This window comes from Passer domesticus, chromosome 4 (genome assembly GCF_036417665.1).
Source record: "Passer domesticus isolate bPasDom1 chromosome 4, bPasDom1.hap1, whole genome shotgun sequence".
Taxonomy (NCBI): Eukaryota; Metazoa; Chordata; class Aves; order Passeriformes; family Passeridae; genus Passer; species Passer domesticus.
In genome coordinates this window covers 48,109,567-48,125,825 of record NC_087477.1, presented here as the reverse complement: position 1 = coordinate 48,125,825, position 16,259 = coordinate 48,109,567, and the positions used below count along the sequence as shown (strand labels likewise).

Below are 16,259 nucleotides of genomic sequence, written 5' to 3'. Positions count from 1 at the left end.
ACTCAGAAAGATATACTTTCAACTCAGCCAGGAAGTTACTCAACTAAAGCAATTTTTAAAAAGCTTTTTAAAAAAGTTGGGCATCTTATTCCATCACTATTTCAGAACAGTAATGAATGAGTGCACAAAATCAGGAACTGGGTTGTTGTGGTGCACTGGGTAATTTTTATTATGACAGAATTATTGATATTTTGATTTTATTGAAGTAATTTACATGCCATCACTAAGATGGGTTTTGGTTAGACGCCCGTTCATATTTAAGTTTTTCTTACTAAAGATTAGTCAGAGATAGGATGTGTTAGGTAACCCACTGCTCCAAGAAGAAACAGATATTTGACTGTAGTAGCTGAAAATAAAAAAATGGGCAAAATATATTACCATTCTGAAATTCCCTCAGTCCCACATATCTTTGGATAATCCCTTAATGGGGAAAAGAAAATATACTTAAATTGGAATTTAGTTGCTCATAGTTTGGAGAAGTTTAATTGTAGCACCAAATCCTAATTCAAGCTAACTTTGTCAATGTTTCAAATTGGTCTAAATTCCAGATTAAAAATATGATTTACCAGTATTAGAAAAGATGGGCAGAGTATCTTACTTTCTTCATTGCATCATGATATTAATTTTCTTAAGTTTCATTAAAAAACCTCCTCAGGTAAGCAAGGCCATTAATGTAATTTGCTATCTAGTAGCCAGCACTCAAGGCTGATAAATGTTTAGTTCTTCTGAAGATTGGTTGTGATCTACATGAAACCACTTTGGAGGTGTCTACATAATGAGCATTTCAATTACAGAACTACTGTAAGTAATTTCAGTAATGATTTTGATCTAAGCAAGATGGAGAATTATATGGATAAAGATCCAGTGTGCATAACATCCTCAATAAATACCTTTTGCATATGGATTTACAGCTGAGCAACTGCACTCAGAGCTCTCCTCTAAGTCATGAAGAGCTTTCCACTGTTATTAAGAGTAAAGAACTCAGAGCAAGAGTAACTAGGGCTCTGAATGTACTTTTTGTAAAATTCAGCTACAATTTCACAGATTGGTGCTGAGGATATAAGACATCTTCACTTGGGTCTGTTAACTGGGATTGATTCCTGCTGTCTGCACATGTGTCATTACAAATACTGAAGCTACAAGAAGCTAATGACGATGATCGTGTGTTTCCTGCAAACTGAAGAGCATGCACATGCCTAGGAGTGAAAGTAAAACCCTTCCCAGTGATTATGAATTATGCAGTCAGTATTTCAATAATGAAGACTTCTCTTGTGAAGAAGATCTTGAAATGCTGAAAGCATATGAAATAATTTTTCACTCTCAAAAATGGCAGGGAGGAAGCAGATTACTTTTTGTTGCACCATTATATACTTTCTAAGCACACATGCATAAACTGAGGACTATGAGAACTACTTGTTCTCTATCACTGCTTTCATTAGAAACGACATTTTTCTATACTCATTATAAGAACATTCAGTTTCCTCACATCAAATTTGCCAGTTTCATAATGGATATTTGGGCAGTTAGGGGCGCAATCCCAAAGTGTTTACAAAATCTAGGTTACGCATCATTTGGATTTCAGCACAAAGCCACCCCTCTTAACACTTCTGTCCCAAAGTCCACAAGGAAACACTGAGGAGACACATCTCTGTCACATCTCCTCACAGCAAAATCTGGGCTTCATGAGAAAGAGGTAGGTCTGTCTAAACTCCAAACAGAAGTATTTACAGAAAAAAAAAAATCTATTTAATGGAATTAGTTTTCAAATATTGGTGTTACCTTGTAAGAAATTTCAAAATTTTCACCACCCCAGATCTGAAGCCCTGGATCATAGAGACCCAGCTCAAAGAAGAAATCACGTTCAATGGCAAACAATCCACCAGCCATTGCAGGGGACCTGCAAAGAGGAAGACAGTGTAACTCCTTCTGCCAAAAGGATACAATACCACTCAGAGAAAGCTTTAGGGAAGAAAACAATTCAGCTAACATGTAGTAAAGATCAGGTAAATGGCAACACACTAAAAAGTCATAAAGCTTTGTCATCAGCTTGCAGCAATTTTCTGAAGTGGCATCTATATAACTTTTACTGAGGTGACAGTTTTTTATTATGTTGTGGGTTTTCTTCTACAAGTAATTTATTTAATTAATTAATTTGATGATAGAAAATCTTAGTCTGAATTTTCCATTCGGCCAATCAACATCTTTCTATTAAAACAAAAAACAAGATGAGAATCAGTGTGATGAGATGTTTCTCCCTTAAAAAATTTTCTAGTTTTTGAGATCATATGAAACTGCAAACAGATTTATGTTCTGAAGAGCTGCCACAATGAAACACATTGTCTGTTAAACAAGTAAGAGAGTTCTTCCAGCTTGCTGATCTTCTAGCTCTTTTTGTCCTATTAGGAGACACTTTACATTATACTTGGTAAAATTTTAAAGAGGGCATAGATAAAGTAGTACAAGATTTCCATATTGGTTTAGTCTTTTTATTGCTACCCTTTTCCTTTTAATGACTTTGTAAATCCCTTTCCATATGCCATGATTCAATTAGCAAGTTTCAATGTGTCAAAAAGATGCTGTGGTTTGGATTACAGCTTGTGCTGGTTTTGGCTGGGGTGGAGTTAATTTTCTTCCCAGCGGCTGGCATGGGCTGTGTTTTGGATTTGTGCTGAACACAGGGTTGATAATGTGGAGATGTTTTTGTTATTACTGAGCAGGGCTTGCACAGAGCCAAGGCCTTTTCTGGTTTTCAGTCTGCCATGCTGGGGAGGAGACACAGCCAGGACAGGTGACCCAAACTGAGCACAGGGATATTCCAGACCATGTGGCATCAGGCTCAATATATGAAAATTGGAGGAAGAAAGGGGAATGTTTGGAGCAATGGTGTTTGTCTTCTCAAGTCACTGTTGCACGTGATGGTGCCCTGCTCTCCTGGAGATGGCTGAGCACCTGCCTGCCCATGGGAAGCAGTGAATTCATTCCTTGTTTTGCTTTGCTTGGGTGTGTGTGCTGACTCTCAGCACAATTAATTATCAGTTTAGTTGCTGTCCAAGTTAGGTGATCACATGCCAAAGTACTGCTACGTGTCCCTTTCTACTTGCTGCCTACAGTATTTTCCTCCAACACTGCTTTTGCATCCTGGGGTTAAGAAGCCAGAAGACACAGCAGGGGAAAGCACTTTTTGCATAGCACAGCCCCCTGGCTTTCCTGCACTTTTGGTTTTCCTCAGCACCATAAAGACTTGGCAAGTGTAGAAGCCTCAGATACTGCAGTTTCAGGCTTGGCCTCCAAGATGCTGCCAAGTGTGTTAAAGAACAGAGTAAAAGCCACATAAGCTCAGTAGTTTGCTTCATAGGATACAAAGAGGTAAGCACTGTTACTGAAAGAAGGATTCAGTCCCGGGGCAATTGTCACGTTACAAAAACATTGCCTTGACACTTTAAGCTGCTGAGAATCTTTTTGTTTTCCTTTTAAGCTAAGCAATCCTGGCTACGGTTTCAGCAAGACTTTTACTTGGTCTTACTTGCCTTGGTATTGCTGCAAAGAAAATGCACACAGCCTAGAGACAAACAGATGCAGGGCATGTCTCTTTTTAAAGGAAGCACCGTAAATCTGAAGGTATTATTAAAAATAGTCATCTTTTAAAACATTCTGAGAACATGTGTTCTGTGTTTCTGGAAACAGTTTAAACGATTTTAAGACCTGTTTGGATGGTAAACACAGAACACTAAAGCAATGTTTGAAATAGTTTATCCCCCTCTAAGTGAATATTAAAGTTCCAATGTGGACAGCCTCATCAGAAAATGGTATTATTTAAACTGTATACAAAACAGATCAAAGCTTCATAACTTGCTTGCATGTGTTGCCATTTTAGCAAAGAACAATCATGGGTGGGGATAGGGAATTACCAACATCAGTTCTTACAATGTTTAAATCATATATAGAAGCTATAGAAGACATTAGATTCTGAAGATGTGAAGATTTTCAAATATAATAACATTATTAGTTAAGTGTGAGGGGGGAAAGTAATACAAAACCAGCAGAACCACAGTTTCCCAGTATTGAAAAGCCATCCAGAAACCGTAGTTTCTAAGCTAGGATTTCTAGGCAGTTTTTGTTTTCTGGGAAGAAAGAATACCCCACTACATAGCATAATAAAAAAGGCAGAAATTCTGTGAAAATTATTGGAGTTTTCCCACAATAAAAGATGCTGTTTTTATCTTTCTTCTTCCTTTTTTTTAGTGTTATATGTATTATATTAAAATTCTTAGGAAATATCTAGCCAAGATCCTTGAACAGTATGCTTCTTTGTCAGATGTGATCCATTGTGAAGCAAGTGGCAGATATATGACAAAAGGGATTTTTTTTGATACACATGCATAATCCTCCAGCTGTATGCATGCATCAGGCCATGACAGCAGGCTACAGATTTTATGCATTACCATCTATCAGAAATACTTCCAGCATGCTTGTTGTTTCAAACCAAATGGTTAAACAAGCACAGTTATTTCCAACAGTACTTGAAAAAAAAAATATCACAGTTAATTAAAGTTTTCCCTGGCAACAAAGGGAAATATACAATTATACAATATTTTATTTTGCCAAACAGAACCCAGAAATTCTAATGTGCACCCTATTAACCATACAAGAGCAGGAAGGGAGAGGCAACACAAGGTAGCAAAGATATTTTCAGCAAATAGTCAGTTGTGGCAAACAGGTCTGACTAAACAAAGCAGCTAGTGTGGTTAGAAACGTGAAGGTGCTCAGGCTAGAAGTACATGCAAGTTTTAGTGGATCAATATTGACTTCAGAAAAAAAAAGAAACGGGTAAGTGATTTAGTGATTACCGATACGGTTCAGTTTTTGTCTTTCTGCTTTCCTTCTCTCTCTTGGTCAAGGGAACCCTCTTCCATAGCATACTCCAATCCCACGCTCCTCTAGCAAACCCATCTTCGTCACCACCCCCTTGCGGCACAATCTTAAAAGTGTTGCCATCTATGACATCTATAAGCGGCACAGTGCATGTGGTTCTGCGGCGCGGCGCGGCCGGCAGCGGTTATGGGCAGCGCCCGCGGGGCACACGTGCGCCGACCGTGGTTCGTGGGGAGAGAGGGGTGGAGGGAAAAAGGAAAGGGTTTAGACAATCATTCGTCATCATTCACAGTACGTAAACAGCTCTCTTTACCGATAAGGCTCAGTTTTATGTTTTCGTTTGGACTTTTCCTTGTGGCTTAACGGAATTCGTTTCCATAGCAAACTCCAGTCCCAGGCCCCTCTGGCAAAACCATCTTCATCCCCACCTTGTTGTGGCTCAATGGAATAATCATTCCCATCTATGTAATCTATTAGAGGTACAGTACATGTAGTTCTGAAACATTTATAGAAGGGAAAGAAAGAGCAAAATACAATTTCAGAAGAGTAATCTGTCTAATCTGAAAATTTACACCATTAATGAAGTTTATAGAGCAGTGTACATAAAAAGTCACTTGTAAATACACTATTAAAAATGTGAAGCCTCATTAGAAGAAAAAAAGAGATGATCTTTTCCTTACATTGTTTTAAGATGTTCTGAAAGCAGAAAAGTTAGGTCTGAGATGCTAATATATCAGTTGGTTTATCAGTACATTTTCCTTTATGTGGACTTCTTGATACCAGTCTCCTAATAAAGCACCGCTGGAGGCAACAGAGGAGCCCTCATGGGGCAGGGTTCTCACAGTACTGTTATTTCCTGTGATTTCTATTCATATCAGATCTTAGCTGTCAACAAGTATGATAAACACTTGACTTTTACTAGTGATAACAGATTTTCATTACACTGTCCTATTCAAATGCCCTGGAAAAACCCACCAAGCTCTAAGGATAAAAAAACATTACTAGTGCTCTCCTAGAAGCAGTTTTCAGTAGAACTCTTCCTGTTTGATTTGCAATACACTTCTCATCGTGAACTATTGCACACAATATTCACCAAGGAAAAGACATTATCTTGCTGTTCTCCCCACATTTCTCAAATGAGTTTCCCAGTGACCCAGGCTGGAGCTCTTCCACCTTTTAAAATGAAGCTCCAAGAGACAGAAAAGGCAGGGGGGAAGAGACATGTTAACACCATGCTGTTCTTTGAGGCAGAAGCAGCAGCAGGCTGCGCCCTGGGTACCAGGACATGAAGGAGGCTGCCAAACACTGTCTGCTGGCACTGTGTGCCTCAGCATCTCTGGTCCTCCTGCAGCCTTCATCTCTGGGGGCAGTTCTGGAGGATTCCTCTAAAACCCCCTCTTCTCACCAGTCTTTCTTGTGTGAAACAGTAATACACACTAAATGGGAGAACACAAGAATTTCCATCTTCTCTCTAGTATCCTGTCTTGGTTGAGTTACAGCTTTAAAACACACAAAACCCAACTCTTCAAGAGAATTCTGGTAGCACGGCAGGTTAACAAATAGTTTTTAGGATTAAGGAGCTATTTTATTGGATTAAAGAGTTTAATTCTCTACGTGATTTCCTAAACACACATAACACTGACCACACAAGCCAAGAGTGCAGTAGCACACAGCAATAACAACATTTCAACAGCTGGAAGGAATGAAAGCCCTGGGGATGTCTCTCCTCTGCCACCCCTCACAGTGCAGGCACTTCCACTAGAGATTCCTAGCAAGTGGCTGCTCCTGTGCAGAGACAGCTCGAGCCTGGCCCTGCTTTGCTACAGACAGTGCTCCAAAGCACTTCAGAGGAAACAAATAAGACCATATACGAACACCAAAGATGAGAAAGTTATAAACTCTTGAGATCACAGGGGCTTTAAACTCCTATTAAATCAAAACATTTATTGCTACTTTTTCTCTACCAAAAGCCACAGGTTTTTTTGTTATTTTCTTCAGTCATGCTCCTTACTCAGCTAGAAACGAACATTTCAATATTAGTGCCTCAGATCATTGTAAAAGACAAGAGTTACATCTAATCTAGACTAGGCAAAATATTCAGTATGCCTATTAAAATAAGCTACCTGGAGATTAATTTCCTTGACTATATTCCTTCCTCATTATGTATCCTTTATGCTGGGAGATAATATAATCATCATACAGAAAATATTGATGCCGTTTGATATAGATATAAAACATATGGACTGTAGTTTGAAAAGTGAAGATTATTACTGTGACTTTTACTTTCTAAAAGGCCAGACACTGGAAGTAAGAGGAGAACATTACCTGTCCTTAGATATAGGAGCTATAAGTGGTGCATACCAATTAATTCCCACCTCACAATGGGCATCAAGGTAAACCAAAACCTTTGAAAGAAAAAAAATATATAGTAATTTATATTTCTGTATACAACATCATTACTTAATTAAGCTTACTTACATTCAGATACATTCATATTACAAACAAGAAAATATAGATCAAATGAGTAAAATGAATCTCTTCTTAAAACAGTATCAATAATTTCCATATCTGTTGAAGCCACCACAACTTTGCCTCGCAAAAAAGAAAAAAAGACAGACTTGTGAGTGAACTGGCTCCTACCTGTCCAAGTTTAGCCTTCTGGGCTCCAATGCTTCTAGCTTGGATCAAACCTTCTCTCCTCTCATTTCGAAATACCTTTACAAGGCCATTCCACTGCTTTATGTAGTCATCCAGCCTCTCCTGTAAGTGTGCTATCAGATAACAAAGCAAAAAAAAATTGGGAAGGTTTAATAATAAAGACTTTTATTTCCTTAATATAAAGCCAAAAATATCTAAAGACTTTTACAAGAACCTTTAATTCAACTACTCACAAAGACTAAAACTGATGAGATCAAGACCACTGACCTCATGGCACAGGTTTGTGTCTGGCACATCTGAAGAAACGGCAGCTGTAGTGGCTGGCCACACCACAGGGAGCTGGGTGGGCAACTCACAGTCACTTCTACACATCTCAGAGTGGTTTTCAGGTTTTCATCTGTATTCCAAGCAGCCAGAGAAGTGTCTACATTCCAGCACACAGTCTTTCCTCATCAGATGATGTCACATGTACAGCTGAAGGCACCACTTCTCAGACAAACATTTCCCTTCACTCATTTTCACCCTCACAAAATTTTTTGTCAGTCTATTAATAATCTGGAAACCCGAGGCAGAATTTCACCATGCTCAAATTATTGCTCTCCTTCATCTAGACCTGTTCCCTCTTGTGGAGGTCTTATGATAATCCTCTAATGAAATGAATGAGAATAATTGGAGGGCCAGAAGTGCATCATTCTGAGGAGACAACAAACCTTTAGCCAAAGGGACTTCAATCAGTAAAGGGACGAGTAACCACACAAGAATCAAGATGACCTATACTTAAATGGTTTCAGATTTTATTTGCAGATTTGTATTTGTCTGTGCCAAACTTCTCTGGAAACCCCATTCCTGCCACACAGTTTGAGAAAAGCATCCTACTGTTGGCTTAACATTTTTGCCCAGATGATTCTGTTGAGAAAACTCATGAAGGCAGAAAGGCTGGTAACCGCCTGCCTGCTGTTTGTGGCTGTGCTGATTTAGCTACTAGTGTTTGTTAAAAATCTATTTTTGTACTCAAAGGCTCAAAATAATTGCCTACAGCTTCTGTTTCTCTCAGTCAGGAACCAAACTAAGTCACCTAATCTACAGCTGAGGCATCCATGCACTGGTTTGCTTTGCACCAGCTCTGAGGGGCTGATAGCCACTATTCCTGTGCTTGATGCCTTGGAGTGGCTGCCTAGAACAGAGGCTAGGCAATACTTAGAGAATATAGTGGGTATTTATTAAAGGCCTTCAATACATCCAAGCCTCCAAGAGAGGCTACATCCAAGATGGATGATGGTCACGAGTTTTTCAGACAGATCTAAGCCTGGTCCATTTACAGATCAGGGGTTAATCCTCCAATTATAGCTTCAGGTGATGAAGTCATATTCCCCCAGTTTGTTCCTCTCCAATTCACTTTTGTTTATACGTTTTGGGGCCTGAGGATGTAAGGTACCCTTGAATCTCAGGCCCAGGGGGATTGTTTTGTCTGACCAAAACTTGAAGACAATTAACTAACACTTCATATGGGGTTTAGAGGTATGCATTAATGCAATACAGGATTTGAAAAATATAGAGGCTACAATCCTAAGGCATAGTGCTGATCTAACAGGATGGGGGGGACATGCTGAGGAGGATGTCCCTTTCAGCACCAACATGCCATCAGGGTACTTCTGCAGAAATGCTTTCTGCAACCTGAATGAAAATGATCAAGTCTGGAGACTTCCACAACTTATGTTTCAGTATATTTTGTGTTCTTGTCAGCAGTGTTAAAAAAATAGTTTGAAAAAAAGCTACATGTATTTGAAAAGGAAATGGTGTTTCTTGGAAATGAAGTTTCCAATATTGAAAATTCAACAATTCTAAAAAAAAATGACCTTTTGAAATCACTATCTTTTGATGTTCTTATTATCCTTCCTCTCCACCTTTATAACAGAAAAAGTTTTCTCAACCAAGTTTAATGTATTCTCCTTTCCCACACACATTTAAAATTTCTTTTGTAAATCCTTGTGCATTAGGAAAACTTCAAGGTTACACAAATGTCAAACTAGAGAAAGAACAATTTTATCACATATCCTGTACAGAAGAACATGCCATGTAATAAATAGAGAATATATTATTTGATAGCTGTGATATAAATTTTTATAGGATAAAATCAACAGAGTTTTGAGGTCATACTGAAGTGGTACTAAGAGAATCTTTATACCACGCCATTATTTATGCTGCAAATTCCAAGTATGTGTTACAGAAGTACTGTCAGGAATGTTTTAAAGATTTAAAACCTGAAGCTATTTCCAGCTCTCCTGCCTATAAAGCCAAATGTTTTACTTATCAAATGTTCAACTATGTAAGGCTCACAGGGAGCTGTAAAAACTTGTCATATTGATTGTGTAAAGCTTTTCTACAGTACAAGTCTCAGGACTTTGCAGTCCATTATCTGAAACCATGCCAGGGTTAGCAGCAAGTGATGTTTCCCACAGGAAAGCTGAAATTTTCCTCCTTGCTATACTACAAAGCCTGCATGACAGTAGTGTAAAAAATCCTGATACTTTTGCAGTCAAAAATATTGTTTGGCCAGCATTACATTTTGTTCACCTAGAATGTGTATTTATGACATCTGTCAACAGCCTTACAGCAATCTGGTTTTTGTTCAAAAATGTATATTCTACCTTTCAAAATATTATAATCACCAATCTGGCTTTCCCCTGTTTGAGTTCCTCTCTCATGTCTGAGTGCATGATTAAAGCATGAATCAGTGTCTTTTAAAAACACATGGTTTCTCCAAAGGACCTTGGGCACTGCAGATTACCAAGAGGGAGGAGGAAAGCAGGTTTTTTGCCCCTCAACTCAGACAGCAGTCTGAGAACCAGAAAAATGGTATCAGAAGTGCTTCTAGAGCAGCTGCCTCCTGCCTGTGAGTACCCTGGACTGTAATACTGTTAAATATTGTTGGGGCTCTCAGCTCCAACACTAGCACTGATTACTGCTTCAGTTTCCCCATGGCAAGCACCACTACACAGGTTAATAAAAATACTGCTGCCTGCCCATGCTCATTTCTTCCCCTTTGGTTATCTCATGGGATGCTGCATCAGCTGGAAACACAGGTAACAATAAAGAACACGTAAGTAAACACAAAAGGTAGACAAAGCCTTTAAATGCTACTAGGAACACTGGTATTTTTTACCTCACAGCCACCCTTTACAGGTGCACAGGCTACAAAAGCAGTTCCAGCTGAGATATTGGCCTCTGTGCTTCAGAAAACAAGCAAGCTGGGGCCCAAATGCATAACAAGTGCTGGAGACCTATACACACAACTGTAATTGTAGGAAGCTTTAGAAAATACAGTTTTATGAATTCTCATTGCCCTTCCAGAACAGCTGTTTCCTTCACACAGCTGGTATTCACAGAAGAATAAAGTGTTTCTATTGAGAATAGAAGAAAAACTGGGTAAAAAAACCAAAGCCCATGTGTAACATGGCCTCATTGACACTGTGGTAGAAATTGCTGCAACATTTCTTGGACTCTAACATGAATTAATACAGAGGTCTCCATAGAAAATGGAGATAGAATCATTCAATTAGCTTGGCAATCTTCTTGTTACTGTTCTCTTTGTGTTCTGACAAAGAAAAAAAATGCCAGAGTAGAAATCAGCACATATCTCTGCACAGTTCTCCACAGTAAAACCCTGCTGTTTGCAGGAGAGATTATGGAAAGAGTGTTATTCAGCAAAAGTACTGCTCCCAACCGAATTATACTATGAACTATAATGAAAAGGACATTTTCCAAGCATTGCAACTGCTCCTCCCTGTAAGACATAACATAGATAAGCTTCTATGCAGCTGTAACTCCCTTCTGATGAAACAAGATTTCTGGTAAGGAAGGACAGGCAAGGGTTTTTAGGAGCCAGCCTTTAGAAGTGTTTGCAATTGCTGTGCTCCATTTTAATTTCATGCCACTCGAGAGGGTGGCAGCTAAGAAATAAGGACAGCCACTCTGAGCATGAGCAAACATGCACCCAGTCCAGCACGTGTCACTCAGCAGCTGGCTGCAGGAGCATGAGGTGGTCTGCTGGGTGGAAAGGCAGACACAAAGTGTGCAGCCTGAAAGCAGGTGGGGAAGAAGAAAATCCTGTATCTGTGCTATCAGCATGACTCTTCTTCTGGCTGAAGAAGCAAAAAGCTACCAGCAGCTCTGCTGTGATTAAGAGTGTTTGTATTTTGCAGCTCTCCTAACAACTGGAGAGCTCTTCAGGCAGCTTGGCACACTTTGTAGCCCATACTAGTTCATCCTTCTGTCTAAGGAGAAAGAAGTAGAGCAAGATTCTGCTCTCTTGCCCATTTTTCATCTAGAACATAATTTGAATTAATGAAATTAAGTTAATTATATTTACCAAGTAATAGCCTAAAGCAATTTGAAGAATTATTAGGGGGAGCTAGTGCAATTGCAGCAAGGTGTTTAGAGTAATTCCAGTCCATGCTTGTCTTACCACACCTGAGAAAACTGCACCTTGAGCTTTCTTTATTGAATTTTCTGATTTAAGAAAGTTAACTGGGAAATTGAAGTGTGAGAAATATAGAGTCAAGGGTCTGCTGAATCTTAGGTGCAGGCTAGCTGTGTCTGCTAACCATTCATTTATGAGCAGAAAGCAAAAAAGTTCTGTATTAGGAAAAAAAGATCTTTAAAATACTGCTTTTGTTTAACAAATGTCATATATTGGAAAAATAGTACAAGTTCTATGCTAGACAAACTCATTCCATTCACTACATATACATAGCACAGAGTCAGCTACAAGTCATGTGAAACCCAAATATTGAGACCTATCATTAGTAAAAAATCTGGTAAGTATTCTAGACACAATCAGTGTCACAGTTACTTTATACAGCTAAGTCAGCCCTTGAACAGCTCTGAAGGAAAGCTATAATCCCAGCTGAGAAGCAAAAACACAACATATGTCTGCTGACTGAATTATTAAAATTATATCCCTTAGGAGAGAAGATATTTTTGGTTTATAGCATGTGTGTATATCTAAGCCAAATTCTCAACAGCTGTTAAAAGGATACAGAAGACTATAATTTAGCACTCAGTATCTTTATTTGACTAAGCCAAATGTAGTCAAGTTTATAATATAGGTAACTTACCCTCTCCTGTGAAAACAAACAGAAAATGATACCTACCTATCTACAGGTATGGTGCAAAAAATAACACAAAATAACTATTTTTCATAGTGGCTTATACTCAAAAAAAGCTACCTCAACTATGTGATGAGTTAATTTTTAAAATTTGTAGTGAATACACCCGTAGAAAACAGCTACCACAAGACGAACTGGAAGAAGCCCAGATCATTTAATAAAAAGGAGAGTTTCAGAACAGTCATCTGTTTGTTATGCCACCACACAATTCATGTGAAAACAAAGATGAGGGTATCCTGTGCCACTGACCAAAAGTGAGTCTTTGCTCAAAGACATCACCAACATTGTCTAGAAGAGACTGTCATCCCACATAGTCAAAATCATATTTTTATTTATGTGTCTCCTCTTTTTCTCTGTCAACATCTCTTCAAGAACCATGCTGCAAACAGAATCTTACAGAAAGAGCAGCTTTGATGCACTATTTTGAAATTTGTTTAAAGCTCAAAAACAGTCTGTTTTCCCCTGTCTCAATCAACTTATATCTCTAGGAGATCAATTTCAGTTCCTATCTGTATTCAGCCTTGTATTGCATTAACACTGACAATACCACCATGAAAGAGAAAAACCAAAACAATGTATGCTTACATTTATAAGACAAGTACAAGTACATGCATCCTGACAATAAACCAAGATCAGAATGTAAATTACAAAGGAAGAAGAAAATCTCTGGACTTACTTTGACAGGACTCAAAGAAAGGCAGAAATTAAAACGTATTCAAATTCTTAAAAGCTTCCTCCCCTCAATAAGAAACAATAAGCAGCTTAATGTGATGTTTAATTAAAAATGGATGTTATAAATGAAAAAGGTATTGCAAATTAATTGGAATAATTTGCCTAGATAGGTTTTTATCATAGTTAAAAAACAGAGACATTTGTATTCCTTTATGCAATAAAGGAAGCCTGTTACTCCTAAAAGGCTTAACCCCTTTGATACTCTTCAAACTAATTGTTTTCCCAAGAGCTAAGAGAGATACTAGCTATCCCTGCTTTCTTTGACATAGTACCCAAAATTGTGGTAAAGAACTCAAAGGACTGTGAAAAAGCAAACTTTTCCCCCATTAGTCAACTCAAACCATGGCAGGTAATAAATCAAAAGAAAACTATTTCAGGAAAATAAAAAAAATCGCTTTCTACAAGGACCGTGTTAATATTCCAAATGTACCTTTGTTGCTAAAATCATCAATCAGAACAATTTCTGCCAAATATTTTCTTGGTGTTCTCTTGATGACACTGTGGACTGTCCTCATGAGCGTGGACCACCCTTCATTATGGAAGACGATGACAACGCTGGAGGTGAGCAGGTTGTCATCATAATGCCAGTATTTGCATCTGCAAAAAGAGTCAATTTTATTAGTTTTCACACTGTCTTTTACAGAACTGCTTAACAGCATCCTTGTGCAAATGAAATCTTCACTGGCAGCTATCCTTCAGATTTAAGAGAGACAGGATATAAAAGGTAATACAGCTTAAGTGCATCACAGGTACAGATACAGATAATAAAAAGAACCCCACAGTAGACTGTCAAGCACAAGCTTCAGCCCCAGTCCATTTTCAGTGGGCTCCTTCCTTGAAAGATATGACACATGGAGAAAAAAAATACAAGAAAAGAGAGAGAGAAAAAAAACCCGAACAAAAATAGTGCAGACAACTCAGGTCCTTTTTTCTGAGGGGTTAGAGATGATTTAGAAACAAGCAATGTGAGTACTTCCAATACCTTCCAGTTTCCAATACTTCCAAATCACATTTATCAACAATGGATTTAATTTGCAATATTAATGTCCATTTTCCCAATGGCATCCCTAAGTAAGACTATTCACTCCCTACAAGCAGTTCAGGTATTTCCTTAACTGGAAGTTTCCCTACCTGATCAGTAGCCCCTTTTCTAATTATAATAATATAATTCCTATCACCGAACATAGAGATATAGCACTTTTGATTTCAATAGGAAAAATCCTTCCTTTTTTCATCTTTCAGCAAATAAAGTCTCTACTAGAGACATTCTGACTTCTCAAGGACAGCTATAATGTATTAAGAAATTATTAGTGACAAATAAAAACTCCTAAACTTAGAGATGCACAAACCTCCCTAGCTGTAGTTCTCTTTATACAATAAAAAGCTTAAGTGCACAGAAACATTGCTGCTTTTGAAAACAATTACTTTAATCATCAGAGATCACTAGTTTCTGAAACTACATAGTTTTTATGCCTGAAGGAGCTGCAGCTAATCATAGTTACCAATAAAAAAGTGCTAGACTGGCTGTTTAAAGGGCTCAGGCCATGGATGCCTTCTTTCCATAGATCCCTCTCAAAGATTCCAGCTGATTACAGGTTGCAGTACTAACACTTGTGGCACAAGCGTTTAAGCTGTCAACAACTTACTTAGCATCTGCAGAGATAAAATGGATACCCTCCCTAGCTGTGTTAAGCAAGCTGTGTAAAAGGAAGATTTAATATGTTTAATAACAGATTTATAACAGAACGGTGTTGCTTCACACAAATATTCTCAGTATTAATTTTGGTGTTATACTTTACAGGGTGTTATACTTTCAAAAAAACCAGCATACCAGCTGAATGCCATTGAAGAGCTCCAGAATAGTACTTTTGTCTCGAATGAAAAGGCAGGAGCTTACAGCTTGCATTGTGCTTCTGACCTGCACCTGCTGCAGTTTAGCTAGGAAACTTTTTTGCTTATTTCTGAATAAAGAGAGAGGGACAGCTACAATGTTTCAGACCGCCTTCAAGGACAAAACCAAAGAAAACCTTGAAAAAGAACTCAAATCTTTTGGTTGCTCATTTCTTCCACTTCCACAAAAATTTAGTACAGTTTTGAAACATAAACCCAGAGGTCTAGACCAGCTTTTAGTTACATAGCCAACTTAAATCTCCCCAAATCGAGTGTTGCTAAATGTGCCACTTACAAGCAGTGAAGCACTATGTTTATATCTCTAGTAAGATCATGCTTCCAGCTTTTTCCAGACACTTTATTTCACTTATTAGACAGCCCACAGACCGACGCATCAAGCCCATAAACTCTGACAGACTGCAGTAATTTCTGTGCACAGTCTTCTTTCTCATCTTGAATTGAGAATTAGAGGTTTGAAATATAGTAGTTTTTTTAGATATGTGCAATTAATAAATGCTTACATCTCTGTGGCAGTTTTTTTTCGATAAAAAATTGAAAATTGAATGTTGCTGAGGTATTTTGAGTGACAAAAGCCAGTAGCCTAATTTCCTTCAGACCTTCAGGAAGGGAGCAGGCAAAGCTTTCCTCAGTGGAGCCTTTCCTCAGTGGAGCAGCACTGACATCCAGTGGTTGGCACACCACATACCAAGAAACCATAAATGCACTTTCCTTCTGTTTGAAGCTCGATTTTACAGTACGGGTTTCTCTGTAGATTGTAGGCACAAAAAAGGAAAAAAATATGCCTGAATTTCCAGGAATGCTCTTTATTTTTAAAAGAGAGGGTAAACTAGATAAGAATGTTTAGGCAAAAGGTTCAAGCTATTGAAAACTGGCACAAGCAGATTCAAAGTACAGAAGGGTCTGTGACAAAGAGGATTT

At 38.3% G+C, this 16,259-nt stretch overlaps 1 protein-coding gene across 5 annotated transcripts in view; it reads right to left on the bottom strand.

The window, feature by feature from the left end:
• GALNT7 (polypeptide N-acetylgalactosaminyltransferase 7) overlaps positions 1 to 16,259 on the bottom strand; it is a 91,812-nt gene that overhangs the window by 11,048 nt on the left and 64,505 nt on the right. For 4 of the 5 annotated variants that reach the window (XM_064417703.1, XM_064417704.1, XM_064417700.1 and 1 more), the window contains 5 exons: positions 13,861 to 14,027; positions 7,513 to 7,643; positions 7,198 to 7,277; positions 4,848 to 5,030; positions 1,780 to 1,897 (listed from right to left, as the gene is read on the bottom strand). In XM_064417703.1, the coding sequence (XP_064273773.1) occupies positions 1,780 to 1,897; positions 4,848 to 5,030; positions 7,198 to 7,277; positions 7,513 to 7,643; positions 13,861 to 14,027 (679 nt within the window). Of the gene's footprint in view, positions 1 to 1,779; positions 1,898 to 4,847; positions 5,031 to 5,185; positions 5,369 to 7,197; positions 7,278 to 7,512; positions 7,644 to 13,860; positions 14,028 to 16,259 lie in introns of all 5 variants that reach the window. The other variant, XM_064417701.1, reaches the window with a different exon arrangement.